General features: G+C 40.6%; 1 protein-coding gene across 1 annotated transcript in view; it reads left to right on the plus strand.

The window, feature by feature from the left end:
• The window catches only part of bloc1s1 (biogenesis of lysosomal organelles complex-1, subunit 1), a 72,716-nt gene that overhangs the window by 2,186 nt on the left and 49,396 nt on the right, over nt 1–21,134 (plus strand). The window contains exon 2 of the mRNA XM_052009660.1: nt 8,195–8,267. Within this exon, the coding sequence (XP_051865620.1) occupies nt 8,195–8,267 (73 nt within the window). The remainder of the gene's footprint in view (nt 1–8,194; nt 8,268–21,134) is intronic.

Below are 21,134 nucleotides of genomic sequence, written 5' to 3' on the forward strand. Positions count from 1 at the left end.
GTGACCCTCTTTAAATTGATAATCCCTCGATACTGATTCCACATGGAAAATGGTTTATTCCTATTCATATCAAAAAATTTGAGAGATCTCTCAAATCTCCCCTTTCTCTTCTCAGCTTTAGTATTGCAATTCTCTTCTGCATCTTTCAAATCTTGTTAGCCCAAGGCACTAATGTTCTATCTATAACAGGGTAGTGAAACTGGACACCAGTGAATGCTAGAACTTTGACCCAGTCACTGGTTTGTAGAGATTTACTGTTACCTCTTCCCTGCTGTACTCTCTTCCCCTATTTGCTGTGACTTTAATTACCTGCATCTATGCTTTAAAGGAATTGCTAATTTGCACTCCTGGATGTTTTTATTCACCCACACTCTTCAGTAATTTTTCATTATGTGTGTGCTTCCATTCCTTGTTTGGCCATACAAGGTCAATTATTTGCTTGTTAGTCTATCTAAAAAGCAATTTTTTTACTTATGCAGTCCACCATGCTACTTGTTAAACCATTTATTTTTGTGTCAACAACAAGTTTTGATACTGTGCTTTTTAGGGCTGAGCATTGAGTATGTATTAAGTGGACCGAGGTTAACCTTAGGTTTACATCACTTGCAAATCTTCTACACTGGAGCAATATCCATCAACCCTCGCCCCCATTTCCTGTCATTTAATTAGCTTCCTATCCAGTACTCATTATTTAGGCTTGCACATAGTGCTGACGTACTCTGGGCACACTGCTCTGCCACATTGTGCCAAGATTTCTGCATTGTTTTGATTGCATTGTTGAATCTAACTGCTTCACCATTGACAGGCATGCATTTCCCCTGCCACCGCTATTAGTTCTTGATTTCCCTCCCTAAACATCTCTCCCACATTAAGATAATCTTTGATCAAGGTTTTAGTCCTCTGGCCCATATCACCTTCTGTGAATGAATGTCAAATTTTGTTTGACAGTTAGTCATCTGAAACACTTTGGGATGTTATTGTTGGTTCACCACTGTGACATGCATTGCTGATTATATATGCAATACATCTTTGTGACAACCTTCAATAAAATAAAAGAATGTATGGACTCTTTTCTCCCCCCCACCCCTCACCCCCTTCCTCCCCTCCCCTTTATTAGACCTTGTAGTGAAAGAGAAGTTCAAGACTGAATGTTTTTGTCAGGAACATTAAATTAGTTACTTTTTGTGTTGCAGGTTGAAACGATTTATAGAAGGTTAGGGCCACTAGAATGACAAATGACGCATTCTCCATTTTACTATGTCCAGTCTAACATCCTCCCCCACCGATCTCTTTCGTGTGCTGACTGTCCTGCTGTGTGCTTACAGCATTTTGTATTTTATTTCAGATGTGCTGTGTTCATGCTTTGCTTTGTACCTATAACGATTTGCAGATTCAAAGCTTGGTCTTGTATTAAATCATGAGAGATTTTGTGGCTTACTTTTCTCAGCACTTTAAAACTGTCTGGGCCAATTTCTCAAGTTAAAAAGAGAAAAAGGAATAAAGCACTGCAATGCTGGGCTTTGACCCTGTTTGCATTAAATGTTCATTTCTTGGAGCATTTCCAGCCTGGGTAGAAAGCTCCTGTCTGAATTGAAGGAGCTTTTAATTTTTTTCAGTCTTATCTATCCAGTCATATCCAGACTATAACAAACAATGGCTTCTCTGACTGCACCCACATGGTTACCTCTGGTGCCCCCAAGAATCTACCTTGGCCTTGTCCTATTTTTCAGCTACCTTCTTCTACTTGGCAATGTCATGGTGGCACAGGAGGTAGTGCTGCTGCCTCACAGCTCCAGTGACCCAGGTTCAATCCTGAAATCTGCTGCTGTTCTCCCTGTGAATGAGGGTTTCCATCAGATGCTGCAGTTTTCTTCCCACATCCCAAAGACGTGCTGGGTGGTATGTCAGGCTACTGTAAATTGCCCGTAGTGTATGTGGGTTTTAGGAGAATCACAGAATCGTGTATTAATGGGCATATGTGAGATAATACATTACAAGGATATAATGGGGAGATGGGATTGCTCTGAGAGCTGGTATAGACTCGATGGGCTGAATGACCCCCTTCTATGTCATAAGGAAATATAAGAAATCATCTGAAAAGCCACTGTCAAGTTGTATTATCTCACAGCCACCTGCATCTCCATTGCCTCCAAGTTATCATAGTTTGCCTGAGATCTGCTATGAGATTGAATCACAGATAAGTGGGAATTTCCTTGACCCAAACATCACAAGCTATTGTTTCTGGTTCCTATTGCAAACTCCATCCTCTCACCACCAACTCCATCCCTTCCACTGTCTGAAACTAAAAAGACAGCTTGCAACCATGTTATATTTGGCCCAAAGCTTTGAACCAAGTATGCACCATCATTAAGAATGCCTGTTTCCGCCTTGGTACATTGCCGAACTCTACTCCTGCCTCAAGTCATATGTTTGCCAAAACACATAGGTGTGTCTTTGTCACCTTTAGCCTTGGCTATTTCTTTGCACCCCAAGCTGGCTTTCCTCAGTCTGCAAACTTGATGTCATGCAAAACTCTGCTGCCCGTGTCTTAACTCACAGCAGATTACACATCACGTTACAGACCTATAGTTGGTTCTGTTGTGACAAATTTTAAAATGGACTTCATAATGTAGTGGAGCTGTCCCTTTTTCCTGGGAAATAAAAGTATAAAAAGGTTAAATGTTCATCCTGCATCTTAGCACGCCAAATAACGTTGCGGAAGGCGAAACCACAGTTCATGGGCTTTCCAATTATGAAGTCTTTTGCACAATGTATTGGAAAAAGAATCATAGAAAGGCCTGGGTTGTGATGCTCACTGCCTTATGTACGCAGTGTCAGCCATTTTTGTTTTCATTCTAGTAGATGGAGGGACCATTTCTACACTAGCAAGTGGCTAAGTGTTGCATATTGATTATGGTTTGCCAAACATTTCTTTGTAATGGCAGTGCTTTTTAAAACCAACTGAGATTAATAGAGCAGTTTTGAAAACAACAGGGTGGTATTTCTTTAAACTAGTGTTTCCACCTCCCGACCTCCATTAATCAATAATTGTGATGGAGACTTTACAAGTTGCAGAAAAAGCTTGTCATTTGTTCTATGGCTGTTATTAATTCATCACATAGTAATACATTCCAACTGTAAACATGGGAATTATCATCTAACCTTCAAATTGCAACAGGCTTATTACATATTGTTCATTATTATGTCTCCTAATGCTTAGTGATTGAAGCATTCATAGATTTTGCTGCACACTTTCCCCTTTGGTTGCAGACAGTTTAGATGCCATTTACTATTGATGGACCTCATGTACAGCTACATCAGTTTGCGTCTTTACAACGTTTCTCATACAAAGCAAGAAGGCGTCAGCATAATTGTGAAGGAAAAGCATTCATGGTGGAAAGAGAAGATTAGGGGAACAATTGAACAGGAGTTTGAGGAGGGTTTTGAAAGTGAGAGCAAGGTGACAAGATGCAGTGGTCCAAGGAAGGATCCATGGTTAGTGATGAAAGAGCAGCTACGTTGATGGACTATAAAACAAGGTACTGATGTTATAGCTTGGATCCAGCAGAATCAGGGTTTAATTGTTATGTCTCTTGTACAAATACTGTAAGCTTCTTATGCAAGTGATGCATAGTTCCAATGTGATTTGTGTTGGGCTCATATTCTGTGAGCTGTGTAAAGGGGTTACATTGTGGTATCACCTTATCCCTGAACACCATTTTTTAAATTCATTATAAAAGAGGTAATTCTAAAATTTATTTTAGATTCAGGCCATTGTTCAACAAGAATATCTGGGAAGTATAGCAGTTCTGAGCTTTGAAGTTAAAGTTCTGAATTTTTGGACATCTGCCTGAATGGAGAATTGTTGGCAAAATCTAACATTGTGAAACCAGGCCATTTGGACACTGTCTAATTTTTCATAATTCCAATATTCGAATTAAAGCTGAAGTTAGTGTAGTTAGGGATATGTTGCCCTGATTGACAATAGTATTTGTTTGTAAATGTAATTGCAGTGCACAATAAGCATGTCAGTGACATCCAGGATGACAGGGAATCATAGATATTTTTAATAGGATTCACGGTACAGAAGGAGGCCATTCAGCCAATAGTATTTTTGCCACCACTGCCACATCAATTCCAGATATCTTGTCCAATCCCATTTCTCTGTCCCTTTTTTTTTGTACCCTTTTTATATTTTCCCTTACAAACTGCTTCTCCAATCCCTTCATTTAAACTACATTTTGATCCCAGCTTCAATATCATCTTGCTGTAAAGCATTGCATGTTTTGATAACCCCATCATTGTCGTCATCAGTCACTTGCTCTCGCTAGCACAATGCCAGTTGATCCTGCAATTGCTACCATACAAAGCAGAAAGCATGTGCTTGTCCAGGTCAACTGTGTTCTGCCCTAGAGTGTTGTCAGGTTCATCAAGATGTTTTACACCAGCTTCAGTTGCTGTTGCAGGCTGCACTGAAGTGTCCACCATTTGAGTAGCAGTAAAATGACTGTTGCTGTCGGAAATGAACATATAGAGACATTCTTAAGGATTCTTAAAAATGTTGTTCCTGAAGTGGAAACATCTAATGATGCAGAATTGACAATCTCTTTGGGTTTAAATGAATTTGAAATTCTCCTGTGAACCTTAAATCTGTTGCAGTGAGCGCTGCACCTCTCCTGGAAACACTGGATCCCCATTGCATGCTGTCATTCAGGTTGCTGATGGAATAATAGCAGTGATACATGATAGAAGAATGATTTTAAACCAGCAAGTAGGCTTAATGGAGTACAACCATGCAAATGTATCATGCACTGATTCACAGGCATCAAAACTATAAAGTATTCCAACTGCCGAGCTCATATTGGCTCAATTGGGGTGAAAATATAGGAAGGAAATCAGATCTTTGTATAGATATAGCAGAACTTCTACCCCCTGTACTCCAGTCCTCTAGAAGTAAAGACCACCATGCTGTTAGCTTTTTAATAACTTTCTGTAACCGTCCATGATGCTTTAATCTATGTACAAGGACCCCTAACTCTCTATGGACCTTCATTACTTTTTGCTTTTCGTCAGTTACAAAGTTCTCTTGCTTAAAATTTGGTCAGTGCCTATTAAGGTACATTATGTCAATGAATTCATGGCAGGCCAATTAACATTTTGTTCTAGTATCCACCACTGTAATATTTAGCAGCACACAATAGCCAGCACACTCAAAGGGGTCTCCTTTCTATACTTTGCAGTGATGGAACATGCAAAGGAAATTGGATCATTCAGGGTGGAGGAGGGTCTGGGATTCTCTGGAGTTTGGAATGGTTAAGAACTAGGTGGTGCCATTGGGGAAAGGGAGCAGTCGGGTTGGCAGATCAGTTGGGGGATGGGTCAGATGGATTTCGATTGAAATCTGTTTGCTTCAACTTTGCCTCTTTGCTTAATTTATTATTGCCATCCGTAGCTGAATAGCCAGCTGGCACTCACTGTTTAGCCTTGCGCATGCAGTGTAACTGGTTGAAACAGGCACCGTGGAGATGTTGGCATTGGTGAAGTTGTACCCCAACAAGTCTTACAGCTCCCTAGAGGAGAAAATTAGTGTTTATTCAAAGAAAAACATCCTGGCACTAAGACATCTTTATTTTGTGGGTTGTATAGCAAAACATCTTCTGTGTGATATTTAATGCTTTCCCTTCATTAGCAGTTTTCTTAAAAAGCTATTAGTTGTAATAAGTCACAACAGCCAATTTAACGAATAGCTTTTTAAGTTACGTAGGTGTAGTTTGCCAATAATTCACAAGATAATTTTGAAGCATTCATGCCAACTTTCTGACTGTGTAGATCAGATCAGACTTCTTCTTTTCCTTCCCCCATGCCATTTTATATCTTGGAAAAAATGTAACCATCGAGTACACTATCAGGGCATCTCTTCAGCAGTAAAGATAAAACTATTCCACAGTCTCAAACAGCCTTTTTCTAATTACCCTGGAGACCCAAATTACTCTCCAAGCAGACAAGTTGAGGCCCAGGCAGCATCTTTTCCCACAGTCAAAGAGGAAAAAAAATTCCCCAAACAGTTGTCATTCAATTTAGACCTAGCATCCAAAGGCTAGAAAGTTTATTTTTCCCCTTTCAAATAAAGTTAAGTTTTCTTTTAGCAGTCACATTGCATCCCACTCAATCTGATCCGCAAAACTTCTCCAATCTGCCAACCAATACCGGTTTAACACCAGGGTTTTTATGTTACTGTGCTCTGTAGGAGATGTTGCAGTTAAGATGGTATCTTAATGGTGTAAAAACAATATCAAAGCTGTATATAAAAAATGAAAGTGATAAAAATTTAGCCTAGATAACTGTCTGCAAAGAGAAATGACAAGATTGTATTTCAAGCAACAATCTGCTGGAGGAACTCCATAGGTCGAGCAGCATCTGTGGGGGGAGGAAGGAAATGTCGACGTTTTGGGTCGAGACCCTGCATCAGGACTCTAGCATCTGCAGTGTCATGTTTCCAAGATCGTATTTCAGGTGTAGATCCTTTGTCAGAACTGGTTTGCAAGGTGATTTTTGACTACCATTACTTTTATTGATTCGCTCAATACATTATTTCAGACCTGCAACAACCAGTGTTTCACCATAGCTTTATAAAGCTTGAAATCTTCAAGTTGGAAGGACTTTATATTATATTTAATAACTGCTGTACATTGTGCTGTTGCTGCTGAATCCCTGACGTCTAAGTCTTGTATGATTATCACTCTTCTACCACTTTTTTCCCTTCTGCTTTGTATTCTTCAACAGATATAGGATGCTGAAGTCGCTGAATTAGTGGTGAGTCAGTCAGGTAACCATGGATCTTGTTTTCTAAAGTGATGATGTATAATTTGCAGCCAGAAAGATTTTTACTGTTCAGAAGCAAGAAAATGAGAACTTGAATAATCAGCAGCAGATGCATGTAAATTCTTACAGACAAGTTATTGGTTATTTCTCTTCTTCATCTTCTGGGTTTAAACGTATCCAATGTTGGATCATTTATTTTTTGCCTCCTGATTTTTGTTTTTCTCTTCTTTGAAGACAAGTTTCAGCTTGCCACTCAGGCCTTTTGTTGTGTCTCCTCTCCCTGTGGTAAGACCAAGGTTAAGAATGTGTTGCGTGGGAACTGCAGACATAACCCACTTTGTGGTTTAGTTAGTACAATAATGGGTTGTTAATACCCTACTACCATCGCATCAACCTTGCTAAAATAAAATAGAAAAACAAGGCAACTTTTGACATTGATTCAAACACTATTATGATGGATTTTGAAGAAGGTTTGATCGGCAAATACACTGCACAACACAATATGATGCTGACCTTTGCAGGCAAAAAAGAACCCTTGGGTTCAGACTTTTTGCTGTACTGAGTGAGCAGATAATAGGTTGGGGGAGTGAGTGACAGATAGTTCCTGTTAGTTTTGGAGTTCTACTGTTTGGGAATGAATAAATCATTTATTGTTGCTGTTCTGATCAACATTCAGAAAAGCACTAGATGAGGACAGCCCCTTCACACTGACTTATATGTAAAGAGTGGGGACTTGGGTGAGGTACTGAGTTGCTTGTGCATATGGCACAATTTCTCAGTGTGAGGGGGAGTGGTGAGATGTGGGGAAGATTATTTTTAAAATAACACAGATGAACTTTTGGATAGGTTTCTAGCACCTTAATATGGCATTAGTAGAATCTCTAATACTGCAATTTTTCCATTACAAAATAATTTTAACATCTTTTACAATGGATAGGTGTTCTACCTGCCTTGTTCCTCCCACTGAGCTTTTGCTACAACTGGACAGAAAACATGTTGAGGACAGGGAAAAGGGAATGGTTAGTGTATATTCTGGGTTGTTTGCTGGCTGCTTTCAGAATGTTATCAAGGAATAGCTGTGATTTACTCCCACTATTTGCTATCGCTGTGCAACATTTGAGGACAGATGTAAATTGGAGCAATTGGATACCATTTTGGTCTTCACTCCCATTCCGACACAGCTAAATGATCTCGAGGTAGTCACTTCCATACAATATTCCAAGTGTGCATTTTGATAAACACGGCAGGTATTTACAATTACATCTTTTGTCACTTGTACGTGGTTGTTATTTATCCCTGTCTTCAGGTGGTGAGGATAGAATTGCATAATCATGCAGTTCATCACCAATCTTGTTCCTTCATTTCCTTCCAGAAAAGCGGAGGAAAGAAGCTGTTGCAGCTGCTACCCGTCTCACTGAAGCGCTTGTGGATCATCTGAACGTTGGGTGGGTATTTATATTTATCACTGACCTATAAGTCACAGTAAAGCGTATCTAACATGTGGAAAGTATGCATAATTGAAGAACTTGTGCAGGAGAAAAAGACTGTCAAAATGAGCAGCAGCAATTTTTGTACTCACTTTACCACTTTTGTATGCAATGTTTCTTCCTCCTTCAATAGGATTCTGTTGCAGAATTGACTAACTATTTTCCTGACAGCCTTGTTATTTGTTATGAATGATCAAATCACCCATGGTAATTGCAAAGGATAATGGTCTGATTGCCCCAAGACAGGATTACAACCTGCTGTAGGTACTATTTGAATGGGTCTAATAGTCTGGGCTCTCTGCATTGGAAATATTGAATTTAAGCATTCCCACTTGCACAGTAATCCTTATCACTTGTAAAAAGCCAAAGGCAATCTGTAAAACATCGACCAATAAAATCCACTATCTTTGGAACCATGCTTACAAACCAGATGTCAGTGGCAGTGTAAATAGTCCAGCTTTTATTAGTATCCCTGCCCAGCAAAGTGAAATCCAGCTATTTTCCTGTGTGCCTTCCAGATTTGTACTTGGGCCATTTTCACAAGCTGCCCACCTTACTTATGAGGCCTCCAGCAGTAGAAATGGCAGAGAAACAGTGACTGTTACTTGGGTATCTAAAGCCTGTCTGATGCAATTTCCAATCCAGTCTGTGAATGGGTACTCGTTGCTCCTGGCAAAAACAGGTGGGAGTCAGTTTACAAAGTGACTGAAATCTAGGTCCTTCACTGATTTTAGGATCCCATTTGCAATTTCCAAATATAAGCCTATGGATCCTGGCACCATGAATGCACACTGACCAATAAACAGACTAACTGGATGACCTTAAAAGGATAGTGGGGACTAGAATGCCACTCCTGGCCTTGCATGAGAAACCTTTTTGTCATTATTTTTGGGGTAATTTATTTCCCCATCCCTCACCATAATATGAACTGCCTCCTGGAGCTCCCTGAACACTGGGCAGCTTACTGGCTTTATTCCAATGAGCTATGAACCTGAAAATGTGTGGACAAGCACAATACCAACTTCACATTCATCATAACCATACCGGTCTCTTACTAAAATACCATTTGGTGGAGGAGGGGAAAAACTTGTAATCTTGACACTGAAGAAGATTATTTAAAACATTTTGTTTCATAACCAATTGAAGCCACATATGTTTCTGTCTCTGCCTACTCCATCCACTGTGGCTGTCTGCAGCTCCCGGTAGCAGCCATTTTAATTCCCCTCCCCATTCCCACACCGACCTGTCTGTCCTCGGCCTCCCCCACTCCCAGGGTGAGGCTGAAAGCAAACTAGAGGAACAGCCCCTCATACTCCCCCTGGGGAGTCTACACCCCGAGGGTATGAACACCAAATTCCCCAACTTCAGGTAACCTGCTCCCCCTCTGTCCCTTTTCTCTCTCCTCCTGATCTACCCAGTTCCTCCTACACCCACCCCAGCCCCCATTACCCTGTTTCTTTCCCCTTCCCCACCCACTCCATCTGTCCATCACCCACACACCCCTCCCACTGGGTCCCCTCCCCCCACTGCTCCCATCTGCCCTCCCCACCTCCCTTATTTGGTTCCATGCTTCACCTTCCTCTCCTGTCAGGTCCCACCATCTGCAGCCCTGTCACCTCCATCTATCACCTCCCAGCCTCTTGCTATTTCCATTCTCCCCTCCTCCATCTGTCTGTCACACCCCCCCCCCTCACCTGAATCCACCTATCATCTGCCAGCTCTTGCCCCACCCCTTCCCCTCACCTCCTTTATACTGGCCATCTTCCCTCTATCTTTCCATCCAGTTGACAGTCCATCTCCCTCTACAGATGCTGCCTGACCCGCTGAGTTCCTCCAGCAGCTCTTTTTTTTTGCTGTGTTTCTGAATTCTTCAGTCGCCAATGACAATCCTCCTTTTCCTTGGGCAGTCCCTCAGGATCGAGGGTGACCTGCTTCCACTCTGGTTCTTTGCTTTCTGAGGTGACTGATGAGGTCAATGTGGGCACCCCAGACTCTTCCACAGACGGGGCAGGAGGTGAGTGACAGGGTGGGTGGGTAGTTTGAGGAAGCACTCTCCACCGTTTATGTAGGGCCTCCATATTCTCCTGAGCAGTCAAGGGCCAGAGATACCCAGGAGGTAGTGGGAATGTTGCATCTCTTCAAGGAAGCCTTTAATACATCCTTGAACCTTTTCCTCTGTCTGCCTGGTAACTTCTTCCCATGGCTTATCGACACCAGATTCCCAGTGACAATAGGACCATAACAGAAGACCCTAAATGTGATTATCTGACCCTTCATTAAAAGCTTATGAAGTATTAGTAATATTTCTGTAACATTGCATGATTTTAAACAGCTGTTATATGCAAGAGAGGATTAAATGGTATGCCATTCAGAAGTCTGAAGATCAAGTGTTTATGTTGCCTAACATGTATCTTCATATTCATTAATTTTATGCTTTAAAATATTCAGAATAAAGCATTGCGTTAAGAAGGCTAAAGAGAAAAGTAGGGAATGTTAAATAATTATAAGCATAAAATTTTCATTGCTTTAACAAGCATTATGTGTAGAGAGGATTGTATCCCATTCAAAAGTACCAGCTGTGCAAATGGGATAAACAGAAAATAGTCAAGAGTTAAACATTGATTAATTTCTCAAGAAGCAATTATAATGTGTGGGAGGGGTCCACCACAAATCTGATGTTCTCAGTATTTCATATTTCAACACTGTCAAGCAACATTGCAATAGTAGTATTAATTGAGTAGCAGCAGCTTTAAAGATTGTGTGAGGCTGGGTAAGGTTATTATTTTGCTTCCACTAAAACCTACTGCAGTGGCATCTGCTTAACCTATGCGTGACCTATTACTCACCAGCACTATAACAGCTGTGTGATGGTGATGTGAGTTTGGGGAGGGGGAGGGTTGCTCAAATGCTTTGGGCACTCATTTGCTACAGAATGCATGGACTGTGAGCTCCTCCTCTTTCTTGGTATCACAGCTGTGCTTATGATTAACAGTGGCCCACTTCCGCTCTTTCCCATTTGTGCTGTCATCTCTCTATCTTCACATTTTGTCAACCGCCATCATCAGACCCCTGCCTTCCCCCCCCCCCCCCCCCCCCCCCCGTGTTTGTCTATCAAATTTGGTCAAACGTAATGCTGATAAAGATTTCTATCAATGTAAGGTGAAGAAATGGACTACAAGATAGAGCCTGAGTGCACATGGTGCACGTGCATTGAGAAATGTGCAAACCAAAGCTAAGTATAATGAGATGTGAATGATGATCACACTATTGCTGTGTGTCTGGTGTGGGATTGTACAATCACTTGTACAATTGATTGTACAATCATTGTACAAATGGTGTGGAGACAAGGTTCCATAGTAGGGAATGAACACTCAGTGTTGCTACCTTTTGCATATTGAAGTTTTTGAGTCTCTATTTAGTCTTTCCTATTCTAATTGGGGGATCTTCAAAGCGATATGATCGGCATTTGGCCACTTCATATCTCAAGGATGAAGCAGTTCCACCAATATATACATTTCAGAGCTGTTGTGGTATATTCCCAATTCAGCAGGCTCAATTTTGACACTGATTCAGGCTGACTTGCATTTGTACCAATTATCAAATATTAATTTTGCATGTGGGAACCCATAGTTGATTGGGGAAAGAGAAAGGTAGGCATAAGAGCCTGATTCCTGTCAGACTCTCTAAAAATTCTCCTCATTAGCTTGAGGATGCAGAGGCCTATTGGCATGCTCTTATTGGTTTGGACCAATCAATGTAATAAAGATCGAATTTAGTTTCAAGTCTACGCGAATGTACATTTTGTACATTTGCCATTATGCCTGGAAAGTGCACTATGCTAATTGCATAGTTCCACACAACTCACAGTAACTTTTGTCTTGAGTTTCCCCTCGCACTTGCTCATCCTTCTTGTAGCTTGTTTAAATGTGGCTGAATGGTAAGGAGCCATTTGATTCTTGCACATTTTCCAGAAATATCAAGTGAAATCACTAAGATATTACCTGTATCCTCAAAGGCTTGCACAACAACTAATGACATTGTGGACAGAATTACTTAAATTAATTATAACATAGCAAGAAAGAATGAGGTTGTGCTGATCAGGGAGGATGGGGTGGTGGTGAGTCGGAAGTACTCAAAGACGAGAAAGAGTTTGTAAAACCTGCTGGGCTATAATAAAAGTTTCCATTGCAATTTTTACAGGAAGGAAGTCAGATATCCTCCCCTGATCTGCTGTACTTTGACTTGGTGGATCGAGTTAGTTCATTATTCAGTTGTTGAAAGCAAACCACCACCACAGAAAAAACCCATCACTTATTGTTGATGGTCACAAAGGATAAGAATTACATTAGTGAAGCTTGCATCCAGGGAGCAAGTTTAAAAACAAAATATCTATTTCTTTAGGGATTTGCCAGAAAATGAATATGGACAAATACAGTCACAATTTTTTGTTAATATAGGTTTCAGTTTTGAGTTCTTCTCTTGCCTTGGCCCTTTGGCAGGCTGACTCAAAGATAATTTCAGCACTGCTCTCAGTTGCTACATGTGGCAATATTGCATTGCAGGAAATTCTACAGCTGTAGCACTTCCTAGGAGCCAAAATAATTACAGTTGGGCAGTGTTACAAAAGAGTGAAAATTCACTACAAATGTTGGCATACAATGTGCCAATTTCTTTTGAGGAGGTGTTTGTTTACTGGAGAGTCAGATTCCAAGAATTTCTAATGGAACTATGGCTGAGACAAAGGGGAGTAATTTTAATTGAGTCTGAAACATTTACCATGGAGTGTATCTAGAGGAATGCAAGAATCTTGTTTGGATGACCATTTCTTTTTAAGCTTTTTGTGTAACAAACTGTTTAGAATCGTATGATAAACTGTTTGGAATCAGTTGTTTAAATTTCACTTCGTACTTTTTTAACAGTATACACTTTCCTTAAGTCTTTCATCATGTTTATTTAACGGTTCTGTGCAGGAAGTCTGTAAGATGTGCCCTATATATCGAGCTGCAGTATTTTGGAGTTTTGAGATGAAAGGTTTATTTAAATATTGCTTCCTGGAATTCATCTTGAAAATCATAAATATACTGTCTTAATTCTTCTCGCATTCAAATAATGTATAGTTTATTTTCACGAGCCAGAGCTCATGGAAGTCTTCATGTTCTCAACACGCTTATCCCTAGCTCGCCACTACCATATCATGAACACCATTATACATTTCTCCTGTATAGAAGCACTCCTCCAAAACCTTCATTCTTTTTGTTGACTGCATTGCAACAGTGATGCAAAGGTATCCTTGTGTGTTTTTACAAAAGCAAGAGATTGAAAGAAGACGATAGCAACTACAGATATCAACCTGTCAGCTTGAGCAATGGCTACAGCACTTGAATGAGACTAGCTTGAATCAAGAACTCTCTTGTAGATCAACACCACAAACAACAACCAGGCTTTGCACAGGATAGATTTGCAAAATGCAGGTGGGAGCTAAATAACACAAGTACAATGAATGCAATGTATATGCTGCCTACATTGATTTAAATAACTTTTGACTCGGCTCTTGTTACAGTGTCTAGGGCAGGCACGGTAGTGCAGTGGTCAGTGTAATGCTATTACAGTGCCAGCGACCCGGGTTCAATTCTGGCTGCTGTCTGTAAGGAGTTTGTACGTTCTCCCCATATGTCTGCGTGGGTTTCCTCCAGGTGCTCCGGTTTCCTCCCACATTCCAAAGACGTACGGATTAGGAAGTTGTGGGCATGCTATGTTGGCGCCGGAAATGTGGCCCCCAGAACACTCTACGCAAAAGATGCATTTCACTGTGTGTTTCAATGTACATGTAACTAATAAATATATCTTATCATTAATTAAGACATTTATGTCCACACAAGTAACTGGGTCCATATTGATAGAAAGCTTCCTGAGCTCTTTGATTTCATTGCCATGGTACATTGAGCCATTAAGTACAGTTAACCAACATTATTTGTGCTGGGTATTGACTGCATCATGAAATCAACAACAGAAAAAAATATGGAAAAGGAACCTGCCTGTAGAATAAATAGAGCTGAGACACAAAAAATTCTGCAGATGCTGAAATCTGGAGTAATACACAAAAAGTGCTGGAGGAACTCAGCAGGTCAGGCAGCATCCATGGAGGGAATAAACAGTCGACATTTCAGGCTGAGACCCTTCATCAGGACTGGAAGAGGGCAGAAGCCAAAATAAGAAGGTGGGGGGAGGGGGAGGAGCACACGCAGGCTAGGGATAAGTGAGTTCAGGTGATACGCGAGTCCAGGTGAGAAGGGGAAGGTAGGTCGGTGGGTAAATAGAGCTGAGCTTTGTCTCTGCCAGAGGTCTTACCTGAAAGTATAGACACCATCACCAAACTCCTGTGAAGGAAGTAGCTTGCTTTGGTCATCGGGTCAGCTGGAACAAGCCTAAAGTACAGTTGATAAAAACGCAATGTCATTCCATCTATCTCAGAATAGTGACTATCCATCCAGAATGGTGGAATTGGAGGGCTATTGACTCGCAGAACATTATTTCCTCCAAAGGGGGTTATACATCTGACTACGAACTCCATCCCAGGTGTGAATATTATGCACACATCATTCAGCTTTAGCCCATTAGTAAAACCTCTATTTAAGTATAGCCAAGAACAAAGTAAACAAGTAAAAGTCAAATAGTGGCTTCGATTCTAGATCACTTCATTCACTACTGAAAGGTAAACCCAAGGATTGAATCTCAAATGAGACTGTAGCAGCTTGATTAACCGAGCATCGCTGACTTGGTTCCTTTATTATTTCCAGCCTTCCTGGACATACAATTTATGCACCGTGCAATTTCTGACCTTGCTATACCATTCACCAATCTTCCAGAAGCTATATGGTAGACCCAGGGCATAGTGGAATGAGACCATTAAAATACACCTTAAAGAATGATATGTGAACAGGTCTGAATTGTAACAGTTGGAGGAACTTGGTAAAGGCAATGTCCTCTTATGGCAACTGTGTTAATACTTTTGCATGCCATTTGAAATTTGGTTAACAGATTTTCAAGATTGCATCAATCCTTTTGGACGAGTACTGGTAACTCTCACAGGGAATGTGGATGTCAAAAATCTGTTGTGTTTCCAGAGGATGCTGCTTTCATGTGCTGATTTAAACCTTTTTTTAAAAAAAATCAATATTTCCTACATCTGTCTGGAATTTTGCTTGGAGATATTTCAGGTGGAAGTAACAAGTGATAGTGTTAGATCAAGGCTGTGGCATTGGATTTGATGACACCTCAAACACTTGAGAGGAGAGTTTGGGCAGGTTGGATTTGTCATTTGAACCATAAAATCAGTTAAACATTTTAAAATGACTGAGCAAAATCCATTAGTGATCATGGTCCATGCAGATGGTAATGACTTTTTTTTCCTGTTATTTTTCTTACTGTTGCAGTTCCATGATTCTTGGTGACCTGTGTCTGGAAAGAATATCACATTAGATTATAAGGCATCAAGTACAATGCCTTTACAGTCAAAAGTAATTTCTTCGCATCACATCTCAAATTAACCTCCACCTGTCTCAGAATAATAAGGATAACGCCTCATAAGGTGATACGTTGTTCAAGGTCTTTTTGCTCTGCTTTGCTCTGTCTTTATTATCCATGGCATGGGCTGCTGTTTGAAGTTTGCGCTTGGGAGCAATATTTGTACTTTATGACCTTTTTATAATTGGAATTTCACAGGCCAGAGTGAGGAGTCTCTGCTGTGCATTTGAAAACTTGTTGAATTGTATTTCTAAAGTTTACATAGCACTGGTATTTCTCTAAGAGTAGCAGCTTGTTTTAAGCTCTTAAGTTTATAGTTTGTGCTGGAGTGCTAAGGTTTGTTCACGATCCTAAATTGGTTTTGGCCTTGATATTTCAGTGGCTTCAAACCCCTAAAGAGCCACTTATTCTTGAAATTTAAGTAGCCAAGTTTTGCCTGATTTATTTGTCCAATTTTCTTTAAAAATGCTCTGCTCAATAGACTATTACAGGCATTGGTAATTCTAAATAAAGTGTAAACAGGTTTTGTGACATAAAATAATTGGAATTTTAATGCACAGCTAACATTTTCCATAATGTAAAGGAGTCTTCATAGCAAAACAATTGAAGAATAGCAGGACTGCATGACTACAGGTACCTAAAGAAGGGAACAACAATTGTAACTCTGGAACCGTGGGATACATGAGCTTGCAAACACTGGTGGTAGTACACATGGAGCTGCACTTAATAAAAACAAAATAGTAGTCAAGATCTAACTCATGAGCATAAATAAAAGAGAGCCAGACATTGTGCAGAAGAGTAATCCCTAGGAGAGAAGGAAGAATCATCTCATTTACAATTGCCTGATTATGTGAGTGACAGCAAGCTTAACATCTGCCTCAAAATATGTCCAGTATAAGGAAGCCTCCAAGTGAAACAGTAGGCATGCCAAGACTGGAACATTCCATCTGCCAATCAGTCAGAGGCAAGTAAATAACCAGGATTGGTGAGTGGGGGGGAGAAAAACAAGAGCTGACCTGGATCCAAGTTCCTTCTATGTACTCCATCATCTTCAGTCCTCTGACATTATTTCATTCTGCACTTTCTAGCTGTGTTTGGTCCTTCAAATTTTTGCAGGTTCTTGCTATCCTCACTAGCTGGCTTCTCCTCAGTATTAAAGGTGGACTTTGTTACTTTTTGCAATCAATTTTCTATGATTGAGGTTGACTTTTGACCTCTCGATGTATTAGGTTTTTCCCCCTAACTCTTGGGAGGTGTGATTCCCAGTCCATTCTGAGTGAACTGATTAAATGTTATAAATAGCAGGCACCCAATGGCTAAACTTGTTAATCCTGGTAAGATGAGGAAAGTTTTAACTCCTCCTCACACCATGTCCCTTCCTTTGCACCACTGGTCTCTGCCAGGTGGTTGGGAGCTGTAATGGAGTATAAGCTCCCCCTCTGTCTTGCCACCCAATCTGACTAATTGTAATTACACATTGTAGGCTGAAAACAGGGACCCATCTGAACTCACTGGGATCATTTATTTGTCCAAATTGGAGTGTGATGCTTTCATCAACAACTGATTGCAATATTAACCTGTGGCCTGAACAAGAGACTGGCCTAGCTGTCAGGAAGCAGAAGTGATTTGGTCCCTGAGGGATGATCTTTATTTAATTGTTTCCTTGTGGAGCCAAGAACAGAATAGCTCCTCTGTGTCCCTTCTTGCCCCATTGCCAACCCTCTCAGATAAACCTCCCTGCCTGCAAGTGCTCCCTATCATTTATCTTTGTGCTAGGGATTATCCTCTCATCCCTGATGTGCCTTCCTTTGCCCAAATTTAATGGGTGCATGTTGGCAACCACCAAGCCATTTTGATTTGGAAAATTAACCTATGGGAATTTAGTAAAGCCCAGGTTTTTTTTAAATCATCTGGGCCACCCTGCTGCTTCCCCAGGTAGTTGCTAGGCCACCTTGCTGCCCAGAAACTAAAGCTGATATCTGTTGAACTATGGAGAGAATTACCGCTGAGCACAATCATTAGGATTAGATATACTGATAGGGTGAGATGAAGAGGAGGAGGCTTGTGTGGAGTGTAAATACCAGCTTGGACCAGTTAGGCCGAATGACTTCATTCTGTGCTCTAAGCGTTCTCCCGCATGCACTTCCCATTAGGATTACCATGATAGTGACACCGAAGCCAGGTTGGAACTCGAACACTGAATCAATTCACTCAGCATGAGCTGGGAATAACACCTGCTTCTATGGCTTACTGCCACGCCACGCCATGCCTGTACCCGTTGCACCATCTGGAAAGCTCCATTCTTTTAAAAGAGTGGAGAAAAAAGTGATATGTTAGAACAAAATGCATTTCCAATACTGGCAAATATGCCACTGACCTCCTGCATGTGGACATGCAGAGTTACAACAGAAGAGCTTTGGTGCTGACAACTTTGAGCAGTTTTTAGTAGTGGTTTTAACATGGGATCCGATAGCCAAAGCAGCACTTTTGAACACTTGGGTAGCTTGTTATGTCTACTAGATTCTATCCAGAACACAGTTCCTCCAGAACTGGGATCATGAAGTATTGTGCTCCCCTCAAAATCCTCATGTAAATGGTTAAGAAAAGACTGGTCTTGACTTGTTTTGCAGAATTTTTTTAAAAAAAGGAAAGCTGTTAAATTTAAATTTCAAAATTCATGTCCCAATCAAAATTAGGTGATAGAACAAGTCATGTGTCCTCTTTGTTTTTAAGGTAGACTTTAAAAATCACCTTTTGATAATAAGCTTTTCTGCAAAACTGCAGTAATATGGTTGAATCCAAATAAATACACAAGTGAAGCCAAGAAATTTAAATCTTTGGATCAAACTTTTATGGGATACATATGAAAAGAATTACCATTTTATGGTATGCTGTATTCTTGCCCTGTTGTCATTATACATTTTTTAAAAAAGTGAAGGACGAGGGCTCAGGCCACCATTAAAACTTAAATACTTCACCTGAAAAGCAGAGGCACGTTACACACAGCATTGTGATTGTGGGGCGCAGCAGGCTGATGTTTTGTTAATCATTACATCTACTAAACAGTTCAGTGGCAGATTGAATATTAGCTACTCACTCATGCCTTCTTCCATGCATTGTATTTATCGCATGGCCAGATTCTCGTATCTATTATGATTTTCCCCATGGCAGGAAATTGGTGAAGAAAATTGTAGCCACTCCCTCATTTTAAAGAGTGAGATCCAATGTCCAGGTAAGTGTTATTTCCTACAGCAAAATGTGCCCTTGGCTCTTGACGACAGTGGGTACAAGAAACATCTGCATTAGGACTGATCAATAACAAGGAGCCATCTGCCACTGTTCTTGGTTGTTCAGAACATGAGGATGAAACTGATTTTTTAGAGTGAATGTGCCAGCTAGATTTCACTCTTAATTCCATCCTCAATTAATTCACAAACTCCCTGTGGTGAGATATTGCATTTTTTTGCTGGACTACGGGTAAGGAATGCTCAAGCGGCAGGAGGCAGGGGTTGTGTCAGCTGGGGAAAGAAAAATTTGAAGTGGAGCTTCAGCCTATCCCACAAGCTGTCTCCTGTCAGTCGGCACTGAGCGACATTGGATATAGACTGTGTGTTTTGGATGAAAATGGAGCAATTGTGAAGGGGGAGGAAGTAAAAAGCTTCAAAATCTTGTTGGCCAGCTGAAGTTTAAATGAAATGTTCAGTATAATATGTTTCTCCTTTACAGTCAACACTTTAAGGCTGAGTTGACACACAAAATAGAAATTTTGTCTTGGGTAAGTCCTTGGCCTGTGTAGCAATGGAAAGTGTTTTAGTAAGGTATGTGAAGTTGGCTGAGCCAATTTGGAGAAGCTTTCATAAAGTAGTCCATCATCATGCGGTCACTAGATACTGGGATAAATTATATTGTGTGGGGGATGGGAAGAGAATTCAACTACACGTCCAGATATTCTTTAAATAACTAAACTGTCTGGATGTAGGTGTTAGATAAACATGGGTGACTGTACTTATAAAATAGCTTTTTTCCTCCAAGTGGCCTATGAATTGACCTTGTTTGTATCCTTTTGTTGAAATGTAATTTACAGCTGTTGTTACAATGATCCTTCAATGCCTTTGGTAAGGAGATTGTTTTCAGTTTTGCTTCCACCTGTAGCCTTGCATTGACGGTGAAGGATTGATCATCAGCAGCTTTTCTCTGCATACTGTAAATGGACACTTATGTTAGTTTGATAGCAAATAGATGTTCATGCACCTTTTTATTGGTGGGTGCTGTTGTGGATAAATAGCTCACTTCAGAATTTTTTTTAGTTATGGGCAAATAACTTTGAGAAGCTGCCAAGAGCCACTTTATTCAATAGCAAAGATCTATGATTCCTTGTAATTGCTAGAGAAGAACAGTAATACAGCTGCACCAAGACTGGAGATGCTCAGACTATTCAGCCTTTCTCCCAATGAAATAAAATTCTTGAAATACAAGTCTTAAAAAAGGAAAAGATTGAAGCAGCTATAGAAGTACTGCTTCATCATTTGTAAAATGTTGGACACTTTGTATTCTTTTGAAGAATTGGCAAAGGGCCCCAAGTGATTGAAGGATTCTCCAAAAGAAAAGGAATTGTTTTGGCACTGTTGCCAAGAAATTGAACCCACTTGCACTCATTTGTAATGCCTAAAATACGCATAAAAATAGGTCTTTCCTTTGCATGTTTCAATGCAGTTGCACCCATTTCCAGATTTCCAGTTGAAGTGGTGCTCATCAAGAAGTTGGACCAGGCACTTCTGGGCAAAGGATGACATTGTCAATGTGCATGACTCTCAGTTCCTCAATAATGACTGAATTTGGTGCAAAATGTCCAACCTGAGGCCTAGACTTCACTCGCTGTCCAGCAAGTAGCAAATTGCAACCAAGCCACCAATCATACATGAATTAGTGTCCTTCCTGGAGCCCTGCCATTGTGTCTGTGAATGATGATTGATCTACTTCAGTCACAGATCAGTTCTGTGTGTCTATGGGTTTGCAGCAGCTTTTAACCACAGATCTGTGCTGCTTATCTTTCTCTGCCTGTATTGTAATCTTGTGTCTGAAAGTGGCTTGGGAGATCAAAATGGATGTATGAGCACGATCACAGGGGTTCAGGATGGTGTGGTGTAACTAGGCTCATTGTGGACATGCCATCCTCCCCTGCCTCCACTCCCTTAGGCTCACCATCACCTACATGGCAGCCTTGTGCCACTGTACTACTACTACAGTTGCCAAGGAAAATGCAGTAAAAGCTGCTGGCTTGATTCTTAGTGATGAGTGTGG

This window comes from Pristis pectinata, chromosome X (assembly GCF_009764475.1).
Source record: "Pristis pectinata isolate sPriPec2 chromosome X, sPriPec2.1.pri, whole genome shotgun sequence".
NCBI classification, from domain to species: domain Eukaryota; kingdom Metazoa; phylum Chordata; class Chondrichthyes; order Rhinopristiformes; family Pristidae; genus Pristis; species Pristis pectinata.